The sequence below is a fragment of the Perna viridis genome, chromosome 10, assembly GCF_037379345.1.
Source record: "Perna viridis isolate PV_CMFRI_1.1 ecotype Kerala chromosome 10, ASM3737934v1, whole genome shotgun sequence".
In the NCBI taxonomy this organism is placed as follows: Eukaryota; Metazoa; Mollusca; class Bivalvia; order Mytilida; family Mytilidae; genus Perna; species Perna viridis.
Window position 1 is genome coordinate 39,634,365 of NC_142454.1, and position 22,541 is coordinate 39,656,905.

At 34.6% G+C, this 22,541-nt stretch overlaps 2 protein-coding genes across 4 annotated transcripts; both read left to right on the forward strand.

Annotated features, from left to right (window-relative positions):
* The first annotated feature begins 2,201 nt into the window (after positions 1–2,201).
* Positions 2,202–10,770, forward strand: LOC148605726 (heat shock 70 kDa protein 12A-like). Of its 2 annotated transcripts, XM_088549078.1 has the most exons (6): positions 2,292–2,343; positions 2,440–2,527; positions 4,677–5,045; positions 5,452–5,673; positions 6,216–6,372; positions 9,468–10,770. In XM_088549078.1, exons 3-6 carry the CDS (start codon positions 4,677–4,679, stop codon positions 10,538–10,540), a joined length of 1,821 nt encoding a protein of 606 aa, XP_088405204.1. In that variant the 5' UTR covers positions 2,292–2,343; positions 2,440–2,527; the 3' UTR covers positions 10,541–10,770. The 2 variants fall into 2 exon arrangements, with proteins under 2 accessions (XP_088405203.1, XP_088405204.1); XM_088549077.1 differs by lacking the exon at positions 2,440–2,527 and having other exon boundaries at positions 2,202–2,343.
* A 727-nt stretch (positions 10,771–11,497) lies between these two features.
* On the forward strand, positions 11,498–21,433 carry LOC148605727 (uncharacterized). 2 transcript variants are annotated; one of them, XM_088549074.1, is made up of 4 exons: positions 11,598–11,615; positions 14,197–14,436; positions 18,009–18,150; positions 19,129–21,433. In XM_088549074.1, exon 4 carries the CDS (start codon positions 19,133–19,135, stop codon positions 21,086–21,088), a length of 1,956 nt encoding a protein of 651 aa, XP_088405200.1. In that variant the 5' UTR covers positions 11,598–11,615; positions 14,197–14,436; positions 18,009–18,150; positions 19,129–19,132; the 3' UTR covers positions 21,089–21,433. The 2 variants fall into 2 exon arrangements, with proteins under 2 accessions (XP_088405199.1, XP_088405200.1); XM_088549073.1 differs by lacking the exon at positions 14,197–14,436 and having other exon boundaries at positions 11,498–11,615.
* The last annotated feature ends 1,108 nt before the right edge of the window (positions 21,434–22,541 follow it).

The window sequence follows — 22,541 nt, forward strand, 5'->3', positions numbered from 1 at the left end:
TGTTCAACATATATACATCATAAACCTCTAAGTTTACTGCACTCTCTTATCTTAACAAGACTTGACACTCCAAATTCTGAGCCTACGTCACCATTAGTAAGACCTGTGGCATTTTTTTTAGGTATTTATCATCACATGCAGACTATATAGAACGGTCTGTGTTAACCATTAATTTAATTAATATCCTCCGCCATAAAATCGTCACGAACAAAAATTGGATCGTATTTCAAAAACAAATAAATACCAATTTTTTCATACTCCCACACTTCACCAATTACATCCAAATTTTTGTATCAAATTTGCTGGACCTCAGAGTTGAGCAATTCAAGCTAAACCACCTGATTGTTCTTGTTACAGTTATTTTATTCAAATATGATCCTTCCAGTCACGTTATTATTTTCAACAGACTGTCGGCGTACAAATGGGAACAAATTGTGTTCAGCTACTCGCTGACCTATTCCTTCAATTTCACGAGGCTGACTTTTTCAAAAGATGGATCATTGTTTAGAGAGAACCTTCGATGTCAATTTCGGCCATATAGATGACGTTTTACTTTGAACGATCCCAGATTCGGATATTTTATACATAGTCGATCGCACCTATCCCAATTGACCTGAGATAATGGGCACTACAGACAATAATTAGTCAATCTCATGCCGTGATCTACTAGAGATCTACGGAAAGGGAAAACTCATGACCAAACTATTCGTATCAACAACTTTTCTTTCATCTGTGGTAACATCCATTTAGTATGGAGTTTTTTTTTCATATCACAATTCATATCAATCTACTCTGCAGACCTATATATGATTCCTGATTTCCTACATATCACTCCGCTGGCTTACAGTTTTAAAATAGCAAATACACCCCTGTACAGGAGATTGAACTAATATGTCATGCCAGATCTTGCCGAAACTACATTTTTTTTACCGCAATTAAGCTTCTTGAGAAGGGTTATATATATATATATATATATATATATATATATGTTTCTAAAAGATTAAAATGTTGTCACTGCAAAGGTTGTTATACATTCATACATTATAAGAATGCGTTCGTTATGCGATACACACACATATATATAGAAAGGTCTGAAAAAATTCCAACGATGTTAGAACTGTCAAATTTGCGATGCAAATTTTTGGTCGTTCCCTCCGCCGAGTTTCATGTAAAACAAATCTTAATAACCTTTTGCATAACTTACAAAAGGAATATATAGCTTTCAATTTAATTTGTTTTGCACACTTCGCTTGACTATTTATTTTTTATTTTTACTGAATGTATCTCCTTTATACATTTTTCGGTAGAGTACCTGTAGTTTTATACCCCCATCATTTTCAGGTGGGTCGTTCAATTTTTTCTCACCTCCCCAAAGATACTCATGAAGTGAAAGAGTGTAATATTAGATTTTTTAAGTTCATATGATTCAGTCACTGTTACTAGCTTCTATCATACATGTACTAAAAGGAAGAACTGAAAAACTGCTATATTTCAGAAAGATTCCTGCAAAATTGAACAAAAAAACCCCCCAAAAAACAAACAAACAAACAAATAAAAAACAAAAACAATAACAACGACAAAAAAAAAAAACAAACAAACAAATCAAAACAAAACAAACGATTCATGAAAACAAACTGCTGAACGTAGAAGCATTCATATTTACTATAATATAAGGAGTAAGTAAAAACATAATAAAAGATAACTCATTTTTTATTTGTATAGTAAACTAAAGTTATGTTTTTGTTTTTGTTTTTTTTTTTAACTTTTAGTATTTCATTGACAACTAGCACTATACAGTAGTTACCTGTAGATCACAGCGTACACCCCGTATAAGACAAATATCTTCTGCCGACAAGTTTTGGTTACTGGGTTCCATTGTACCACTTTAATATTATCTAATACTATATATAGACGAATTTTAAATGAATATTTTTGTAAAAATATTAGGAATTTTTTTATTTTCGTAAGAATGTTGGGGCATTCATATTATTGATAATGCGTGTGGTCTGTGCTGGCCATAAACAAATTCGGGTATACCCCTTTATAACTACACCACCAGGTATACATGTACGTGGTTTTTAAAAACTATACAAAACCGCGTTTTAAACTTTATCAGAACCAAGGAAAGACAACTGTGTTGTGTCTATTGGTTGTAATAGCTCCGAGACATGAACTAGCATTTTTATTTTGTTTTTCAAATTAGGAACTGCTGGAGTGCAGCTAAATCACCAAAGAATTTAGCAATCCATCTTGATGGTAGTTCAAGATTGCCACATCCTGTTTGTGTAGTAATTTAGTGCTGTCCTCCCATCGAAGCACCTGATCGAAACAGACAACAGGAAGGTAAATAAACAAAACAATACATGTATATACATCTCCATTAATAAATTTATCTGATTTTGAAAAATTTCCTTATAATCTGAATTTATATAATTACAGATAAATTGACGTTTATTAAGCCAGCTTGCAAGATATTGTAGAGAGGGAGGGTGTCTGACAAAAAAAGGAGGCTAATTGAAATAAAAGGGTATAATTCGGTTTATACGTATAGATTTATTATTATTAATCATTTTAATACAGACCAATCTTTTTTTTTCTTCTAAAACGCTAGTCGTCTCATAGCTGTGAAATATACATGTAGACATTGACGTCACTGAATCTTTTGAAATTATAACATCGATTTCATATACCTTGAATTTTAAATTTGTATGAGAATGGTGGTATATGCGCTTGGGTGCACCAATATTTATTAATCTCGACGTATCCGATCAACTTACCATATTTTTGAACCTCTCTTTTAATGTTGGCATACTGTAGTTTGTGAAGTAAGCCAGTTATTTGTGTATTTGTTTTCTGTATGAATATATCAGGTTTGTCGGCGGGTGATTATAGAAAACAGAGGACGCTTACCCTACCGGTGCACCTGGTCCATACTGCCAGCTTTTAGTGGAGTCCGAGTTGCTCATTTACTTTTGTTACTTTGTATGTATTATTTGTTTTTTTTATATCCTTTGTTGTGTTTGGCTGTTTTCCATGTCTGGTCTCTGTCCCTGGATTACATTATTTTGATTTCTGTTAGAATCTTAGTTCCCTTTATTACCCTTCCATACTTTTGTTGGGACATACTTTTCATTATATCTTCTATTATACTACATGCATGGAATCATTGTCTTTATGATATGATAGTTTTTCATTTTGGTTGATATATCTCATGCTCAACATGATGTGGTAAGACATCACATTAATCTGCAATGCAAAAAAGGGTAGCTCTTACAGCAGAGTGCTGAAAGTTCAAGCATTCATGAAAAGTCATTTCATCCGAACAGTTGTAATTTTGTTAAAAAAGGAGTTCTAACACCTACACCTTCACCAAGTACAAAGTACATTGTATTTGTAAATTTGAGCGATGTGGATAGTAAAACAAAAACAAGGACAGACGGACCGACGGACAGGGTGAAACCTATGTACCCCCAAACTTCGTTTACGGAGGGTATAATTATTCTTATGTACAATCTCTTGATTTCTAGATGAAAAGACCAGTCGACCCAAATTAGACCTTTGCGGGTATTGCGTTGTAACATGTCACGTTTGAATTCGTTTGTTTTAGGAAATGTAAAAGATGTACGTATAGCAGTGTGCAACTGGACCATATTTTGCGAATCAAATATGCAATGATTATGTATAGCGAATGTTACTGTATAACTGTAAAATCGCGAAACATCAGCAAGTTTTAATTAGATCTGGGATCCTTGGAATTTAACAAGCTTGTTGGTCCACTGACGAACGGACTATGTCATTGCCACCTTCCTGACCAACTCTACGGAAGTATTAATCATCGTGTATTAATATAGTTACACTGCAAAATATTGCGTTATACATGTAAGGATAATGGATATGGTGAACATGTCAAAGAGACAACAATCACTACGGGATAACAAATCTAAGCTCAAGGTCACCCACGGGTTTTCAATAAACACGTGGAAAAAACTCACACCACTGGGCATTACTCAACCTTACTAAGATGCTCGATAGGTCTTTTTTTTCATCTGATGTATATGCAACAAAATAAGAATATAATTTAGCCTCCAAAGACAGCATAGTTAGTAGGACTAACATTGCATCAAAACAAAACAAAAGTACAATCAGGTATAAAAGAAAGAGTGAATCTTAAGTTCCCCTGACGGGGTGATACAATGCAGTCAATGATTATTTCGGAAATTCCCATTTTACAATAAACCGAGTCTGACCCTAATATAAAATATGCTGTAAATTTTCGTCGAATAAAAACATATTTTCCATGCTCTGAAGAATATACTTTTATAGCAAAAAAGGGGGTGGTGGGTTGGATGGCTTGCTATAGGCTATAGCGTATTTATTTACGTACCAATGCAGGTGTAATCTTAATTACATGTAGTACATGTATTACCGGACTGATGATGTGGTCCGAACACTGGTTTTAGTTGCACATATCAGAATAAGACACAGCTGAAACACAAAAAGATAAAGTATACATGTATTTCTGATATAAAAATGTACATAATAAGAATGGGATATATATAACCACAGCCTTTGATTTAATGTCACTATTTTAAAGCAGTCAAATAACATCATTTTACATTCAATTTAATCATGTTAATCAATGCAATAATTGTGCATGTCTGTATATTGATTTTCAGATGGCTTACTGTCAAGAATATAATCCGAATGACTACAACAACGATAGTGATTTTTCTTCTAGTTACAAATCTCAGAAAATTCTTGTAGCAGCTATCGACTTTGGAACGACATTTTCCGGTTATGCTTTCTCCTTTAAGTCATGGTTCGAAACAGACCCTACAAAAATCGTGACTAACTCCTCATGGGTTGCTGGGCAGAAAAATCTTATTTCACTGAAGACCCCGACTTGTGTCCTCCTAAAACCTGATAAAACATTTCACTCTTTCGGATACGAAGCTGAGGAGAAGTATGCAGAGCTAGCTTTGGCAGAGACTCATGATGCATGGTATTTCTTCAAAAGATTCAAAATGAAACTGTATAAAAATGCGGTAAGATAATTTGTCACGGTTAAGATGATTCAGAATATCAAACATTAAGGTGCTACAAATAGATGTTCAATATCAAACCCTTATTTTAACATTGATACATTTAACATACTTGTAAATTGTGTGCTAGAAAAAGACAAACTTAAAGTTTAACATTTACAAAATGAACAGAAAATGTTCCCTGATTTAGCCATGCAATCAAGGCAGAATTCATCAATGTTCACTCACATACATTTTTTACATGTACACGAAGAAAAATCAAATCAGCTAATCATCTACAGGAGTCATGGAAACTGCTTGCTGTACGATAAAAGGACGACGGTAAAACAGATGAAACAAAAACAAAACATATAATTATGTAGGTCTTAAACAGATTTTCGTTCATTTGCAAATTATCTATGTTTCTCAGACCCTGAACCGCAGCACAGAAATAAAAGATGACACCGGAAATAAAAGTCTTCCAGCACAGACAGTTTTCAGCCATGGAATCCGATATCTTAAAAACCATCTGATTAAACACTTAGAAACCAGTCACACGGGGCTGAATGAGGGAGACATTCATTGGTGTCTAACTGTCCCAGCTATATGGGACGATAGCGCCAAACAATTCATGAGAGAAGCAGCCGCCCAAGTTAGCATACTAATTACTTTATTTGGTACATGTAGATACACGTTCATGTATATTATACTTTTTCATTACTCACACTATACTCCACATTACTTATGACCAATACCCGAGTCATGCTGATTTCTTCCCATAAGGTTGTGAAATAGTTCAGTGCTGATTTCAAACTGAAATATGTATTTATCTAATCCAAATTTTACATTTTAACCAACGAATTGAACTGACATGATTTTTAAAACAATACCATGGAAGCAAATATATTCCTAGAACCCCATTTCACAGAACTCATCTACGTTGCACTTGGTTACCTTGTCAGATAGTGTAAATTAAAATGGAGTACTTGTTTGGTCGTAACATATTGTCCACTTGTCTTCTCTCAATGACAGGATAGAAACAACTCAAAAATGTATATATATAATAACTCTTTTTTTCTGACAGAGGAGAAATGGGTCTAAACTTTCTTAGTATGATTTGGATAATTTTTTGTTTTTGTTTCCTTTTTAAAACAATTCTCGAAATATCTCTGTACGCTCGTTCTAAATTTTTAGGCAGGAATTAAAGGCGACCATCTAATGATAGCCCTGGAACCAGAAGCAGCTGCAATGTTTTGTAGAATACTTCCGGTCGAGAAATTCGTTTCCGGTAGAGAGGGCAATTTAGGAGTCTTCAAACCTGGGTCAAAATATATGGTGGCGGATTTAGGGGGTAAAGATTAACTAATATTTAGTAGCGATCAAACGATTAAGGCTAACAATTAATACATGTTGCATCGAGATATAATTATTTCATATTTATGAATTTTCTATTTTAACTGATGTTACTCCCCTTTGATCATTGTCTTGTTAATACATCTTAATAGTATAATTAATTGGAAAGAGTGAATAACAAAAATATGACGACGAGTGCCGAAGAACGCCTAGATTCAACGAGTGTGCGGACCTTGTTCCGCGCACGATTTTAATCTGAAGGGTGCACTATACAGTTACATCTAGGCGCACTGTTTCAAATTTTGTAAAACTTAAAATTAAAAGTTGAAATTTGGTGGATATATTAATGTAGATAAGCATTTATACATAGACAGATGTAATATATGTTATGGTAAATTGGTGTAATTTAAATGAAAAATGGTATCCGGAACGTTTTAGTCCCCTGTCGTATTAGGTTCTCTCCTCAGCATCAGATGGCTGATTTTCAAAATACCTTATTTTGCACGAACTTTTTGCACTAAAATTGTGAGAGAATGAATCGAAAAGGGTCTTATTATTTTTAATTTTTTTCCACCTACTCCATGCATGCTTTCATCCTGTGGTAGTGTCTAAGTGCCTGATATTTTATAAAACATAGAATTTGGCTGTTAATTTTGGAAAGGCACTCCTAATTTGTACTAAAACTCAGTAATATTTTTTGTCAGTATGTTACCATGGCTACTGGATTATATAAGAATAATCACTAAATTACTTATAAATGACTTGAACGTCCACACACCAAGGATTTAAAAAATATGCACTTTTTTTATGACAAAACACTAGAAATGTCTGTTTGGACTGCCTCAAAACAGCTTTATTTCAACAAAATGTGACCAGATTTTCAGAAATGACCTAACTGTATTGTACTACCTAATGCGTTCTTGGCACGGCTGATCATATTTTGGTTATTTTATGAACGGCGGATTGATATTCGTGTTGTGACGTTATGGCGGGAGAAAGTGTGAGAGTAAGTTCCCGAATTTATTTCACAGTGTGAATAATATCGAAAATTCTTACACTGGGAACATTCGATAAATCACTGCTATCTATATAGTAAATATAAGCATTTCACTACCAACAACGGAATCTGTTACATAAGAATAATTTTGCCTATCTGTCTGTCTGATTTGTATCTTGTGCATGTAAATTCTCTAACCGTTCGATGTGTTTTGAAGAAACTCTGTGAAGGTTAAGCATCATGGTTTTTATGAAACTTTATCTGACGATTTGGATCGTGTATATTTTATTATGATAATGTACCGGCATTAATGCACATTTTTTAGTTTTTTTTATGTGTCATCTGTTTTGTTCAGTGTGTATCGTCTATGTTTTCTTTTTATCACGTTTATACCATGTTCTTTTTATACTCCGACATATTTAAATTGCCCGGATATGACACTTCAGTATTTGTTTTTGTTGATATTTATGGGAGTTTAATGTACATATTGCTACAAGGAAAAGGGGATTCACTCATTTAGCTCTTTGAAAGATCTTGCTCTAACTATATTCAAACATAATTTCATTTCCAATAAATAGCTGTTGCATTACAAAGGAATAGGGAGTCAATCCAACATAATAACTTGAGTGTATTTCTCCTTAATTATAACAAGCATTTGGAACATGGTACTTTAAGTACCATTCTGTGATAGAATCAGGCAATGGATTTCTCAATTTGGTCCTTTTGCTTCAAATTTATTCCATACATCTAGAAAACGATCGAAAACCTGTCTAAATTTTCCCCGAAGCATTTATGATGTAAATGCTTTTGACAGGTTACATGTATATAGGGAAAATGCGGGGGAAATTGCCGGCCTTTTTCAACAAAATTTGATCTATCAATATCTTGAGATGGCAAACCAGACAAACAATACGATGGTTTATTATGAATTACAAAAGTACTTGGGTTATGCAATAAATAAAGCAGAAACTGCTATAGTGAATATGTCATGCGAAGAGACAACAACCCCGCCGGGATAAAAATGTCAGTCCAAGGGCACCCATTGGTCTTCAAAGAACGACGAGGAAATCCTCACAACACAGGGCAAGCTGCAGCTACAGTTGCGATCACTTCTAACCTCTCTTAAACTCTGTCAAGAATCTGTCAGGATTTCTTTTCTACGACAGCAGATAGAACAGAAATCCTGACAGACCCTGACAAGGTGTGTCGCGGGTCAGAACAGTTTCTGACAGCTTAGAACTGTTCTATGACAGTGAATCCTGACAGGATCGAAGAGAGATTAGAAGTGATTGCAACTGTTGCTGGTTCATAAACAACATTTACACAGGTACAGCGAAATAGTTGCCCCTATATACTCAAAGCAACATGAAAGTAAACTGAAGATGAATACGTATGATACGTACATGTAACACAAAGATTAATGTCTTCGCTTCCTTTCAAAATTTTTATGCTGTCCTTCATGTATCTGTCGGTCTATTTAGTTTAAACTTATTTTAAAGCAAGTAGTATTTTCGACATAGCAACAACATTAATATTTGTGTGACGTCTATTTATCTCCAATTATACCTTTCGATTGTTTTTCCTTTTCGTAGTTTACTGAATCAATGGGTGTTTCTAGAAAAGCAGATTTCGCTAACCCTGTTCTGTCAGGGAAACAATTTTAGTTTCAACAAATCATTTCCCAGACATATCGATTTTGAGTTTTTTAAGCTAATTTAAAACCCTTTTTTGGCAATTCTACCCTTGGCTAGAACGATACTATTCTTGACATGTCTATCTCAGAATGGTTTCTGATATTATTGCATGATAGTCCTTGATCGCAACATTGCTCTTAGTGTACGCCTTGGACTTTACCAACAAGTGTAAAGTTCAGACAAGTCCACTTCTCTACCTGAAGCATTCGGCAAGCCTCGAGTTAGTCTAATACTCTTCCTCCCGAGGAGGGTACGGTCTAGGCCGAAGTTTTAACGAGTGTACCTAAAGTTTATACGGACTCGGCCGATGTTGCGACCAGTACAAACTTAGTTCATGTATATTAAGAAAATAACACTAAAATCAGTGGGTAATCATCATTGTATTTGATTTACTATTTGCAGGTGGAACTGTCGACATAACGGTCCAAGAGGTTCTTGAAAACAACAATCTAAGAGAACTCCACAAGGCTAGTGGTGGCGCCTGGGGCGGGACGAAAGTGGACGAAAATTTCATGAAAATGATCACCAGTATTGTTGGTGGTAAGGTGTATGAATCATTTAAGTGTGACTCAAAAGCAGACGAATTAGACCTTCTTCGAGAATTCGAAATAAAAAAGCGAGCAGTGAAGCCAGAATCCTCTGGAAAAATTGCACTGCGTATTCCTTATTCCTTATCAGAGGCTTTTGAAGAGGTAAATCATGAAAGTTTGAAGAACAGTATAAGCAGAACATCATATGCAAAAAAGCTGAACTGGGTTGGTGATAAACTAAAAGTTAGTGCAGACATGATTCAAGAATTGTTTACCATGGTTTCAGACAGCATCGTCGATCATTTAAACGAAATTTTACAGAACCCCGTTTGTCGACATGTCGATACTATACTTATGGTTGGAGGATTTTCAGAGTGTACAATGATACAGGAAGCAATAAAAAATAACTTCAAAGACAAACATATAATTATACCAGAAGACGCTGGATTGGTTGTCGTAAAAGGCGCCGTTCTTTTCGGTCACAATCCAATGACAATTGTTTCGCGTAAATCTAAATATACATACGGCGTGAAGATATCACGTGATTTTGCAGCTGGAGATCCAGTTGAAAAGAAGTTTACGGTTCAGGTCAGGGGTCAAACACGTGAAAAGTGCTCAGACGTCTTTGATAAACACATAGAAATAGGGGAAACAGTTAAGGTCGGAGAATCTTTGAATCCACAGTCCTATTGGCCTCTAAATGCCGACGTAAAGGAAGTAGTAGTTCCTATTTATACTTCTACAGAAAAGAATCCGAGATATTCGACGGATAGTTCGTGTAATAATCTAGGAAAGATAAAAGTTCCCCTTCAGGGAGTTTCAACAAAGGACAAAGAAGTGATCGTACGGATGACATTTGGTGGTACCGAGTTGACTGTTGAGGCAATGGAAAAAGGCGGGAAGCCGCTTAAGGCTAAATTTGACTTTTTAGACCACAAGGGTTAGAGTTTTAATTGTAATGACTAACTAGAATTTTGTTAATAAAAAAAGAACTTATTTATACATATTCAATACATTTTTTATGGTTTTCATGTAAATTTCTGTAGTTTATTTTCAAAGTAAATTATTATCCGCATTTATAAAAAAAACACGCATAATGCTATATTGATGTAAAACTGGAATTCAGCATGAAATTTTACATGTACTTCATTGCAACATAAAATTATGTTTTTCAATTGTTAAGTTTTCAATCAAGTAACCAGGTGAAGTAATTCAGGCGATCCTTTCCTTATTATTTGCTATCAACAAAATTTCTAACCAAAAAGGTGGTATAATACCCTGAAATTTCCCCTGGTTCCACTGGATCTACCACTGCAATATAGGGAACCTTACGGGCTATACATAACGCATGTTTAGCAATTTTTTTTATGAATATTATCAAAGCATTTATCACACCTACACAGTACTCGTACAAATAATGATATCGCTGATATGAAGTTGGGCACTGGTCACATTGCAAAAAAGCTCGTCCCCAATCTTATATTATCTTTATCATTGAATTATGATAAGACATGAAAACATTTACACTTGTATAAAGACCTAGAGGAAGGGAAACTCTTGAAATCAGTGACATGTATGTATTCATATTATATTTCAACAAAACCTTCAAGCTTTCATTTGAAATAGAATTAAATCAGTCCAAGTTACTTTGATGCTTACTTGAGATTGGTGTATGATTCTGAAAACAAACGTTTCAACATGTAACAACCAATAAAACTATATTGTTGTCAATGATACGAACAGCATCTGGAATTAAAATAAAATTCTGGATCACATGCCCATGGGAAACAGTTTTCCAATAAATTTTCATTTTTCAAAAAAGATCTATCCTCGGGGAAAATTCCACCACTCAGAAAATCAAAATTATGGCTACAGCTTTAGCCTGATACACGTGTGAGCCTAAACTGTGTGAGTGCGAGCTATCTATATATTGTTAGGTCCCCGAAGATCGATAAGATAACAACAGCCACTGTGAGTTTGTCAACAATTTCACGACAGGTGTATTAAGTTAGATAAACAGGTAGGAGGTCTTTACAGTCATTTTCTTTTTTCTTCAAATCAGCAAAATTTTATTTTCCCTTTAATATTCTTTGAGAGGTATGTTCGTGAAAAGTTTTCCGAGTAAGAACCAAGGAATGATTCAACGTGTTGTATGTACACATTTTGGCCTGTATTTTGGGAGGTCCGACTAGAATAGAAACTTTGTTCCTAAAAATACATGTACATGTACATGTACTTACGGAAATGGATTTTTTTTTAAATTTGGTTGATCCTAACTATATCGATCATATCTACGATAGTACTTTATTTTATCGTGTTAGTTTTTAAGCTCGAATTTGTTTTTGTCTACATAGATTTTTATTAGTTTCACCTTTACTTTTGCTTAATTTGTTTAAAAAGTACTTTTTTAAATTCCTATCCTGTAAACAAACACACATATCATTGATATTTCGTGGCCCCTTTTATCTGATAATTGGCCCAGGCAAATGATGGGATTTATTTGTAGAAACATTAGATCATTTCAAGTTCGTACCATTAATTATCGTTCATCACCGTAATTAAGCTACAATCAATGCCAGTCCGTGTAAATCACTTCCAATTTTATGGAGCTTATATATGTACATTAAAACATATTTATAATAATTTAAAATCTATAATATTCCGCACGCACGGTCGATTTTCATGTGAAATTACTACCACAAAATTCCTCTATGCAGCTATCTTTTATAACTATCGTTAATTGGAGACAATACACAACAGATATTATTAAATTCATAATACTAGAAGGGCAGAGATACGAGTGGCGTTTACATACACCAGTCAAGTATCAGTCTATATAAGAGTCAGGTAATGGGTTAAACATTCATTTATTCTATATTTATGTAATAACCCACTACCGTGACAGAGTAGTTTGGCCATATATAAATTTATTTCAATTAGTATCAAGAAAAAATAAAGAAAAGACTTTCCACTTTATTCAAGTAATATTAGTCATGAAATGATCTATAATGGACATTTCCATCTTCGCTAAACAAGGGTTAAGGTACTGTTCCCATCCCTTTGGGAACAGGGCCGTACGTAACCCTTGACTAGTAAAGACGGAACATTTCAGGAGCAGGTAGATTTTTGACATGCATGTTTAATTTTTTTTTTCACATTTTGCATGATCCTTACAAAGACTTGTTCGTTAATATATTTTGTTCTGGTAAGATCGGATTTAAGGGATGCGTTTTTCAAAGACGGACGCCAGACCAACGAGACTTCTCATCATATTTAAGGAGGTATACCTAGGGTAAGGGATATAATTCTTGAAATCAGTGATATATTTGTATCTTATTCAAGTTCACCAAAGCCTATCAATCTTTCATTTGAAACAGAATGAAATAGTCTAAGTTACTTTAATGCTGCCCCGTGCAGGTCAGGGTGTCAAAAGAATAGGCCTGCAGCAGCGCTAAGCTTGTCGTAAAAGGCGACTAAATAGTGCTCAGAACCCTGACCGGGGGCTAGGGCGCTCTGCCCACATAGCATTTGGGTTGTGTGCCCCAGGTGGTGGAATGTGGTATCCCTGGTGTGTTACATGCTGGGGTTGTCAGGCTATAATACGTAAAACCTGACCGCAAACCATAGTGGTGCATCGTGTTGCGAAAGATGCCACGTTCCTCGCACGTTAAAGAACCCTGCTGTGGTATTCTCCCGGAGTAGGAACCATAGGGCTCCGCCACAGTAGGCTAAATTGCCCGACCCTACCCACCTCTTCCTATTTCCAGTGGCAATCAAAATTTGTTGACCCTATTATCCTTGTGTCCCATCCCATTTTTCATTTCATCACCATTTCATGTTCATTTCATCATCCATTTCATGTCCATCGTCGGAATATAGCTGAAATATTGCTGCTCGGACGTTAAACCCCAACAAACAAACAAACAAAATTTGATGCTTACATGAGATTGATGTAAAATGCTGAATAAATAATCGTTCCAATGATTTTTAAGAGGTATGTCCCTTACCATAGGTCTACCTCCTTAAGGGGGAAATGCTGATATGTTTAGTGTCAAAATATAGACATCCATAGGGTTAGTAGACAAGCTACACACCATCATTATGTCCTCTTTCGTTTGGAAATATCCTGCCCGTTTTTTGTTAATCCAACATAATGACGGATTCGATATAATTACGTTAAGCCAACACGATTTATTTTTTAAGCAAATTTCCATTAAAACCGGTTTAATAACAGTATAAGTAAATAATTATTTTCGAGATTCAGCACATTTCGGTATTTTACTTTAAAACCTTTTACTTAACAAGCTCATTTCAAATGATAAAATACCTTTCCTCCATAATAAATTTGCAAATTCTTATGTTTCTAGTAAGTGTTGCTATTCTAATGCAAACTTTAATTATCAAGTTAACACAAATGCCAATATTGTAGTCACATAAAACTTGTTGAGATGTATTTTCCCACAGATTGATAAAACTAAAGTTTCAACAATTACACCTTTATCAGCTTAAATTTGAAAACTACGTCTTTATATATAAGATATGCAAATATCTATCTAAAATTATACCTTAATCAATTAAATTTCTTTCTCTTTTCTGTTTAGATGACCCTTTCAGAACCTTTCAGTTAGAATAGCTAGCACCAAAACCGTGAAATCTGATAACTCGGTGACCAGAAAGGTTATATAAAAATCATAGAATTGAGAGTTACCAGATCCTATAAATAGAGTGACTGCATGGAACAGTTGGGAGAACTAGTAATACCATTCGCAAATAAATTTTTAAAGGCGAATAGGAATTGTCCTACTAATATATGTTAGTCGGTTCGTCTGTCCACATACATTGTAAGCACAACTTCTCTTACACGTAAATCGCTCGACGCATTGTAATGAAATTTTACAGGATGGTCAGACATCAAGCACACAACTTCTGCTGAATCTCTTATCGTATTTTTTTATGAAATTTTGTATGAAATTCAGAAATGGAGCATCACACGTACAAGTGCGGGACGGGACGGTAATATTGTCCGATATCTGATAAGGGGTATAATTCAACGTAAAATGTTTCATTCATGCTCAGACTTTCGCTCCGGCCAAACGTGATGGGAACCCGATGAAATATGAATACAAACATTTCAAAATGAATTTTAATGAACTCTTAGAGTTATTATCCCGTTAGCAAATTAAACATTATCAATGCCGTAAATGTAGACCGGAATCTTTAGCTTGTCAATTAAATTGCTAAAATGAGTTTGTCGAGTGACATACTTAATCGGCTGTTCACCCTTAATCTTGAGATTTAATACGAGGTAAGATGTTTTTCATCTGTCATGATAGCGTTTCCTGTATATGACACTGCCATTAAGATGAATAATTCGTTTAATGTTTCTGAACAGCAAAAACTGCTCACCCTACCAGTGCACGTGAACCATACATCATTTTCTTTTTGTGGAAACAATATGCAATGAGCATGGGAAAAAACGATTAAATGATATTATATTTTCTAAAGATAATTTTCAAAGTTCTCTTAGTCTCATAGTGTACACGTTCTATCACAAAACAGATAAATTGGGAAGGGTTACATGTACGATACTTAAGATATACCTGACATTTTATGGACTCAATTTATTGATATTGTACGCGGAAGAGATACCTATTAATAAATTCATTTCATCTTTAGATTTGAAACAAGTTGGGAAAATGCTAGCCAAAATTTATTTTTTTTATCATTAGGTATTTTTTCATGATGACGCTTCCAGTATTGGGTCTAGACCATGCCCTAGGGTGTGTGTGTGGGGGGGGGGAGGGGGGGTTTGCAGTAGGTGCAATCGAACCCCCTTTTTAGTTTTGTTTAAATTTATCGTGAATTTGAACTCCTTTTTCCGAAACCTATTTCCAAACTCTATATTAACTCCTCGATCGTTTTATTGGGACAGAAATTTCAGAAAACATAATCTTTATCTATTTATCCATTGGACCCGTAGAAGACTGGGTCAAATATTAATTATCCCCAATGCACAAATAAGCCAACGTCACTTTTGAATGAATAATCAAGGGAACCAAGGTTATAGCGGTAATCAAAAGAATGTAATCCAGGGACAAAGACCAGACATGGAAAACAGACATACACAACAAAGAACATTAAGTAAATAAAATCAAACATACAAAGTAACAAAAGCAAATGAGCAACTCGGACTCCACTAAAATCAGGGAGCATGGACCATGTGCACCGGTAGGGTAAGCGTCCTCTGCTTTTCTAGAAACACCCGCCGAGTTGCTCATAAAAAGTCAAGTCCGGGGTAGACAAACGAGGAAAGGAAAACAATGACCCGTTGAATAAATCAGTTTTCACGGTGCAGATGGATACACCATAAGGATCCACGAGTTCATGATGACCATTTAACTTCTGTAGTGATGACTTCAATCTTGTAACAACATTACCCTGTTCCAGAAGCCTATTTGTTAGAGTTCTAGCGCGATACAAAAAGTCTGCGTAGTTTCGGCAAGCTCTGGCATAACGTATGAGTTGTGATATGAACACTCCATACACAGGTGCTGAAGGGATGTTGCCGCAGATGAAAGGAAAGTTGACAATTCTGAATGAAAAGTCATCACATTTGTCGTAAAGTTTGGTCAATAGTTTTCCTTTACGATCGATTTCTAAGTGTAGGTCAAGATATGAGGTTGACTTCACAGTGTCTGTAGTATCCTTTATCTCAAGTTCTTTGGGGTAGATGCGATGTATAAAATCCTCGAAATTAGGATTGTTTAAAGATAATACGTCATCTATATAGCGGAAACTGAGATTAAAGGACCTAGCCGAACAGAATTCTTTCTTTTGTATCAGATCAGCTATAAAGTCAGCCTCATAAGAGTGAAGGAATAGGTCAGCAAGTAAAGGAGCACAATTTGTTCCCATTGGAATGCCGACTGTTTGTTGAAAAACACGTCCACCACTCTGGACAAACATGTTGTCGATTAAAAATTCAAGCATTTCGTAAACATCTTCCTCTGTATATTTGGAAGATGATTTGGAATTATTTCTTACAAAGTATGATGAATCTCTACCAAGAACTATATATTTGTATCTAGGTGTATCGTCAAAAAAACAACAATGTATTAATAAAGTTTTTAAATTGGGATTTTAACTGAGTATGAGGAATAGAAGTATACAGTGTTGAAAAATCATGGGTGTTTATGCTATTGTATTCTGATAACAATTCTTCGATTAAAGTCATTGAGTCAGTTGTAATGTAACGAGGAAAGGAGAAACAAATGTATTGTGCGATTTTCCCCTGAAGTTAAGTCGTTAAAGACCTCACGACTTTTAAGCACTCTTACAGAGAATCAATGCCTTCTTGTTCTCGTTTTATCCATTTTCTTGCATAGTCCTCGACCGCATTCAATAAATTAATTATCCTTTTGCCTCAGAATGCAAGCAAATCTACATTTGTGTGACATTAGATGCGTAGTGTGGTTATTGTATGTTATTCGCCATTAAAAAAAATCCCTTTATAATTGGTTGTCCATATTATATTTTAAGTCAATCTAAATGACTGCATAGCAAAGTTACATCCGTGAACCAGTGAATATGGCCTTCTTTTTTAATCAGCTATGGGATATGTTAGCGACAGACGGACAGACCAGCAATACTTTATCCATTATAAAAAGAAGTATCAAACCATTGACATATGAGTTATCCAGTTATTTCTCCTTTCTTTTTTGTTAATTTTAAAATTTAGAGTTGAAAATTTACTATGGATGCATCACAAATTCTACGTTCATTTATTTTTAAAATGATGACTGAAACTGAATTAAGTACCATTCTCTGTAAGAATCAGGCAATGGGTGGTAAAATAATTTTTCTTCATTTGGATATTTTTGCATCCATAAAACAACCAAAAAAGCCATTTAAATTTATCCTGAAGCAGAGTGTCGTAGGTATTTTTTACTAGTTAAATAAATTAAATATGAATTTTCCCGCCATTTTCCTTAATAGTGCATTTCAACTATATCTGACCTATCAATATCTTTAAAGGGCAAACGTTATTAAAAGTATTATTTACTTACATTAGCTCTTGAAAATACTATTTCAAAAATGTGCCAAAATGAAATGTACTTGTTAAAATACCATGTGGCCATTTGCAAGAATTTTTGCGCCCATTTGAAATGTCAATGCGCCAAAATGCAATGCACCGGTTACAAACACTTTGGTGATTACTTCTGGAGGCTATGAGGTATAAATAATTAGACAATGCAATAAATCTCTGCCTTTTTTTTTCGTTATGTGTCATTTTTTTTGCACATTTTGCCTGATTCTTCGACAGAGAAGTACTTAAATGTATATGATTTGATTTTGTTAAAAAAATATCTATTTTTAAATTTTGTTCTTCTAATTTTTGTTGTTCTTTTTCTAGAAGCATTAAAAAATTATCAATTGATGCGACGAACCCATTGAGATGCCGCAGCAGTATCTGGATGATTAATAACTGCTTTCGGGGGAAACTTATTATAATATTAATCATAAACTGAAAGCAAAGACAAATTAAAGAAAAAAAGGTAAGGCGGACCTAAATGGAATATTGTTTCAAACATGGAGATCAGAAAAAACGGTAAAAAATTCACTGGCAGTCACTGTCTTTGTATTCTGATTGGAATGGGAGCATAAATATAAAAAATACTAGATAAAACAAAACAAAAAAAAAAACAAAAAAGCAAAAACAAAACAAACAAAACCAAGACAAAAAAAACCCAACAAAACAAAGCAAAACAAAACAAAAATAAACAAACAAAACAAAACAAAATACAAAAACAAACACACAATATCACGCCATAGTAACTAAAACTAAAATGATGGCCTGATTTCACCCACAACAAGTATTTGTTGTTTTCAGATACTGTTATTACAATAGTCTCCACACAGATAAAACAGCGCAATATTGTTTTTGGTGATTGAAATATTCAATGTACATGTAATTTCATGGATAATAATCTACGACACAAGATCAAGTGAAAAATTGGATCGTAAATAATGACGTCATAAACTAAAATTGCCCTGTGACGTCATAATTTACGATAAATTTTACACTTACGACTTTTTGTGAAACCGACGCAAGGATATCTTGTTAAACTTGAAAATAATACGTTGTGCTCATGTAGACATTCGTTTGAAGATTTTGGATACTGTTTCTTAGAATGCAAATTGCAGGATGATTACAGTCATATCAAAAACTCGTGAATCTCTACTTGCTTGTAACGAAACTCTTTCGTGTGATCAAAGCTCTCATATATTCTTTGCATGTGTTAAACCTATTAAAACGTTTTGGATTAGTGGTGATAAATGGACAGACTAAATAAACTCGCTCCAGTCCATTGTATATTGTAATATTCTATTTGTGTACTTGTAATAATCTCATTGTTTCGAGAGAAGATTTTTATTCTGTTGAGAACAAATTTGTTACAATTTGTATCCCTTTGCTTTTCATCTAGCACAATGAAGGTAAACCTTGTTGTAACCCTTTTATGTATTTTTTTCAGGGAAATGATAGTGCGACCCAAGGTGGTGGGAATTCTTATTATCGTACCGTTGATCTTAATTTTTTGGAATTTGTTCTCAATTCCAACTACGGATGTTGATTATTTAGCTTTTTCATCGACATCAGAAGATGCTTACCTAGTATATACAACCGCCTGTAAAATTCCCAAAGTTGACCCATTTGCACCAAGTGTGGCCCATCTTTTGCCCCCAGATCAGGAGTTAATGTGCAATGCAGATCAAGATATTGTTTATCAGCAAGATAATAAGCTGATTATCAACAGAAAGGCTGTGAATTCCTCTGTACGTCTTAAAAAACTCTCGGACTGTACATACGAATCAATATGGCGGCCCATAGACAAACCTACGTCACACAACTACTTTCGTTACAATAATGCAAGCAAACCTTTTGAATCTAGTACAACTTTAGACTCAAAGGATGAGTTTGTAAGAGTGAAGTGTTTTGACAATAGAAAGAAATACATTTATACCAACTTCTTCACAAGCGTGCAGAAAAAAGATTTTGTAGAGAAAAGATGCAAAAAACTTCAACAAAAATATTCTAAACATCGCGATGAACAACTCAGTGTCATGATGCTAGGTGTTGAATCGATTTCGCAGATTAATATGGTTCGTTACATGAAGAAAACACGGAAGTATCTTTTTCAAAACATGTCTGTAGTTGAATTATTGGGATACAACAAAATAGCCGACAATACATTTCCAAATATTGTTCCCATGACAACGGGTAAACATCTTGAAGAACTTCCATGGAATGAGACAGTAAAAGATATTCCACTCGATAGATACGATTTCATGTGGAATAAATTCTCGAGAGAGGGTTATCGAACCTTTTATGCAGAAGACGCACCGAAGATCGCCATATTCGACTATCATAAAGCTGGGTTCGAGCGTCCAGCAGCAGATTATTATAACCGCCATCTTAGTCAAGCAATGGAGCAGGATGAAAAAACGGCGATATTTTGGAATAATGACCATAATTGCATCCATGGGCGGCCAGAAACATCGTTTACTCTGAAATATTTGAAACAATTCATGACAGTTTTTAAAGATGATCCGTATTTTGCCTTTACTTTTATTTCACGCTTAACACATGATCGCTTAGAACGGGCTGCAATGGCAGACCGTTTGTACGAAGAATTCTTGCAATCAATCAATCAAAATTCAATATTGAATAAAACTGTTATTTTCTTCTTCAGTGACCATGGGCTGAGATTTGGCAGAGTTCGGGAGACATTTATAGGAAAATTAGAAGAAAGGTTGCCTTTTATGTTTTTGATTTTCCCTGACTGGTTTCTGAGGAAGTACCCGAAAATCAAAGATAATTTGAACAGAAATGCTAAAAAACTTACGACTCCATTCGATATTTATGCCACACTGTTGGATATTTTACATTTCAAAGGAGAAAGAAAACCACAAGTTAAAATAAAAAGATCAATAAGTTTGATGGATGATATTCCAGAATCGCGATCGTGTGACGATGTTGATATGTTACCACACTGGTGTTCATGCGCAGACCATAAAATACTTCCGGTAGGAGATGAAACTGTGGTTGCGTCAGCAGAACAAATGATTAAACAACTGAACGAACAATTAGAAAGGTTTCCTGATTGTGAACTCTTAAAAATAGGCGAAATTAAATTTGCATCAAAACTAATTCTTCCTACAAAAGTTTTGACTTTCAAGAGCAGTGATTGGGATGTTATAAACCGTACTGTTGTTTTCGGGAACCGAATTGACGCGTATGTGGACTATCAGCTGATGTTATCGACCGAACCGGGTGGGGCTTTGTTTGAAGGCACAGTGAGGTATAACGAAGAACAAAGGGAGTATACATTAATGGGAGAGGTCAGTAGGATCAATTTGTACGGAACACAATCCCATTGCGTGGATAATTCCCAATTGAAGAAAATTTGTTATTGTAAAGTTCAACAACTATGATACGATACATTTACGTACCGACACCTTAAGTGTTCTCGTTTGTTCTTCCCAGAAAGTCCAAAAGAAATAGTTGTGGGTCGTGGTTGGTGGATTCTACCTGGGCAAACAGTCATAGATCTGTTATGAATTTCTAACGGTGACCTCTTGGTGAAGAGTAAGAATGACCTTCGATTCATAACTTGAAGAAAATTACAGATTCGGTAAAGTGAAAGAACAAACACTGTGGTTATTTCAAGTAACAAAATTTTTTTAATGAAAGCCACGTACACTGAATGCCATTTTTGTTGTTATGTTCTTGTCTTGTGTGTGTGTGCTTCCATTCTATTAAATGATAGTCATGCAGAACTATATCTATACGCTATGGGCACGGATCTAGTGATTTTGGAAAGAATATTCTTACTGACTATCTTTGCTCAATTTTACCCTAATTTACGCCTTTCCCATAAAGGTTGGGCAAATATGTCTGTCAGTAAATATAAGATATAAATAATACATCATATAATTAGAAAAACAAAAATCACATTTAAGAGAAAACTTACATTTTCAGTAGAGGAATGAGGTCAAATTCGTCCGAAAATAACGGGTGAGTAACTCCGATTGTATAATGCGCCACCAGTCACAGGGAAAACAACAAGCAAAGCGATTTTCGAAACTCGGAAGGTGAAGGACAAATATAAACACAGAAAGAGATGACGGGGACAGAACAAAATGTAAACAATGAAACTATATTTAAATGCGCAACCACGTACAATGTATACTGTTTAGAAAAAGTTGTGAGTACCATATTCAATGAAAAAAATAAGTGTCGTCTGCTTTCTATAACACCTACTTTAACCGCGTAGATCATAAGTTAAATTGAGTGTCAGTCTCTGTAAGAATTTGGCTGCGTTTGAAACATGGTATGAAAAAAAAACAGTTTGAAAGTTTAAGTTGACTATCACTATTTTAACCATCAGAATCAAGAAAAAAGACAAGATTGTCCATATCATTTTGGTAACGAGTTATAAATTCACTGAAATACATTGAAATTAAAAATATCAAGGGCTAATGCATGTGTAACTGTCAAATACCTCATTTTTCTAGCATTCTATTGACAAATTTCTGAGCAAATCCAGTGATGCAGAGATCAAATAATAGTCTTTGCAAATAGGGAAAGCATCATTGAATGAAATTATATTGTCAGTTCAGTGTGGTTTTGACGTGCATGTTTTTGATCTTTCTCAATTTGTCCGATTCTTACAAAAAGTTAAACTTAACAGAGAAGAGCTGCTTAAAGAAATAGTAATAGGTGGACACACAGGAAACTATCAATCGGCAATTTCAAGATGGCGGTTTTATAACATATCAAACAAATTAACGTTCTTTATTTTTTGTCCGATTCAAGTACGTATGACAATTCTAGAATCGCGAAACGATTGAAATTGCAATGCATATATACATGCAAAACACACAA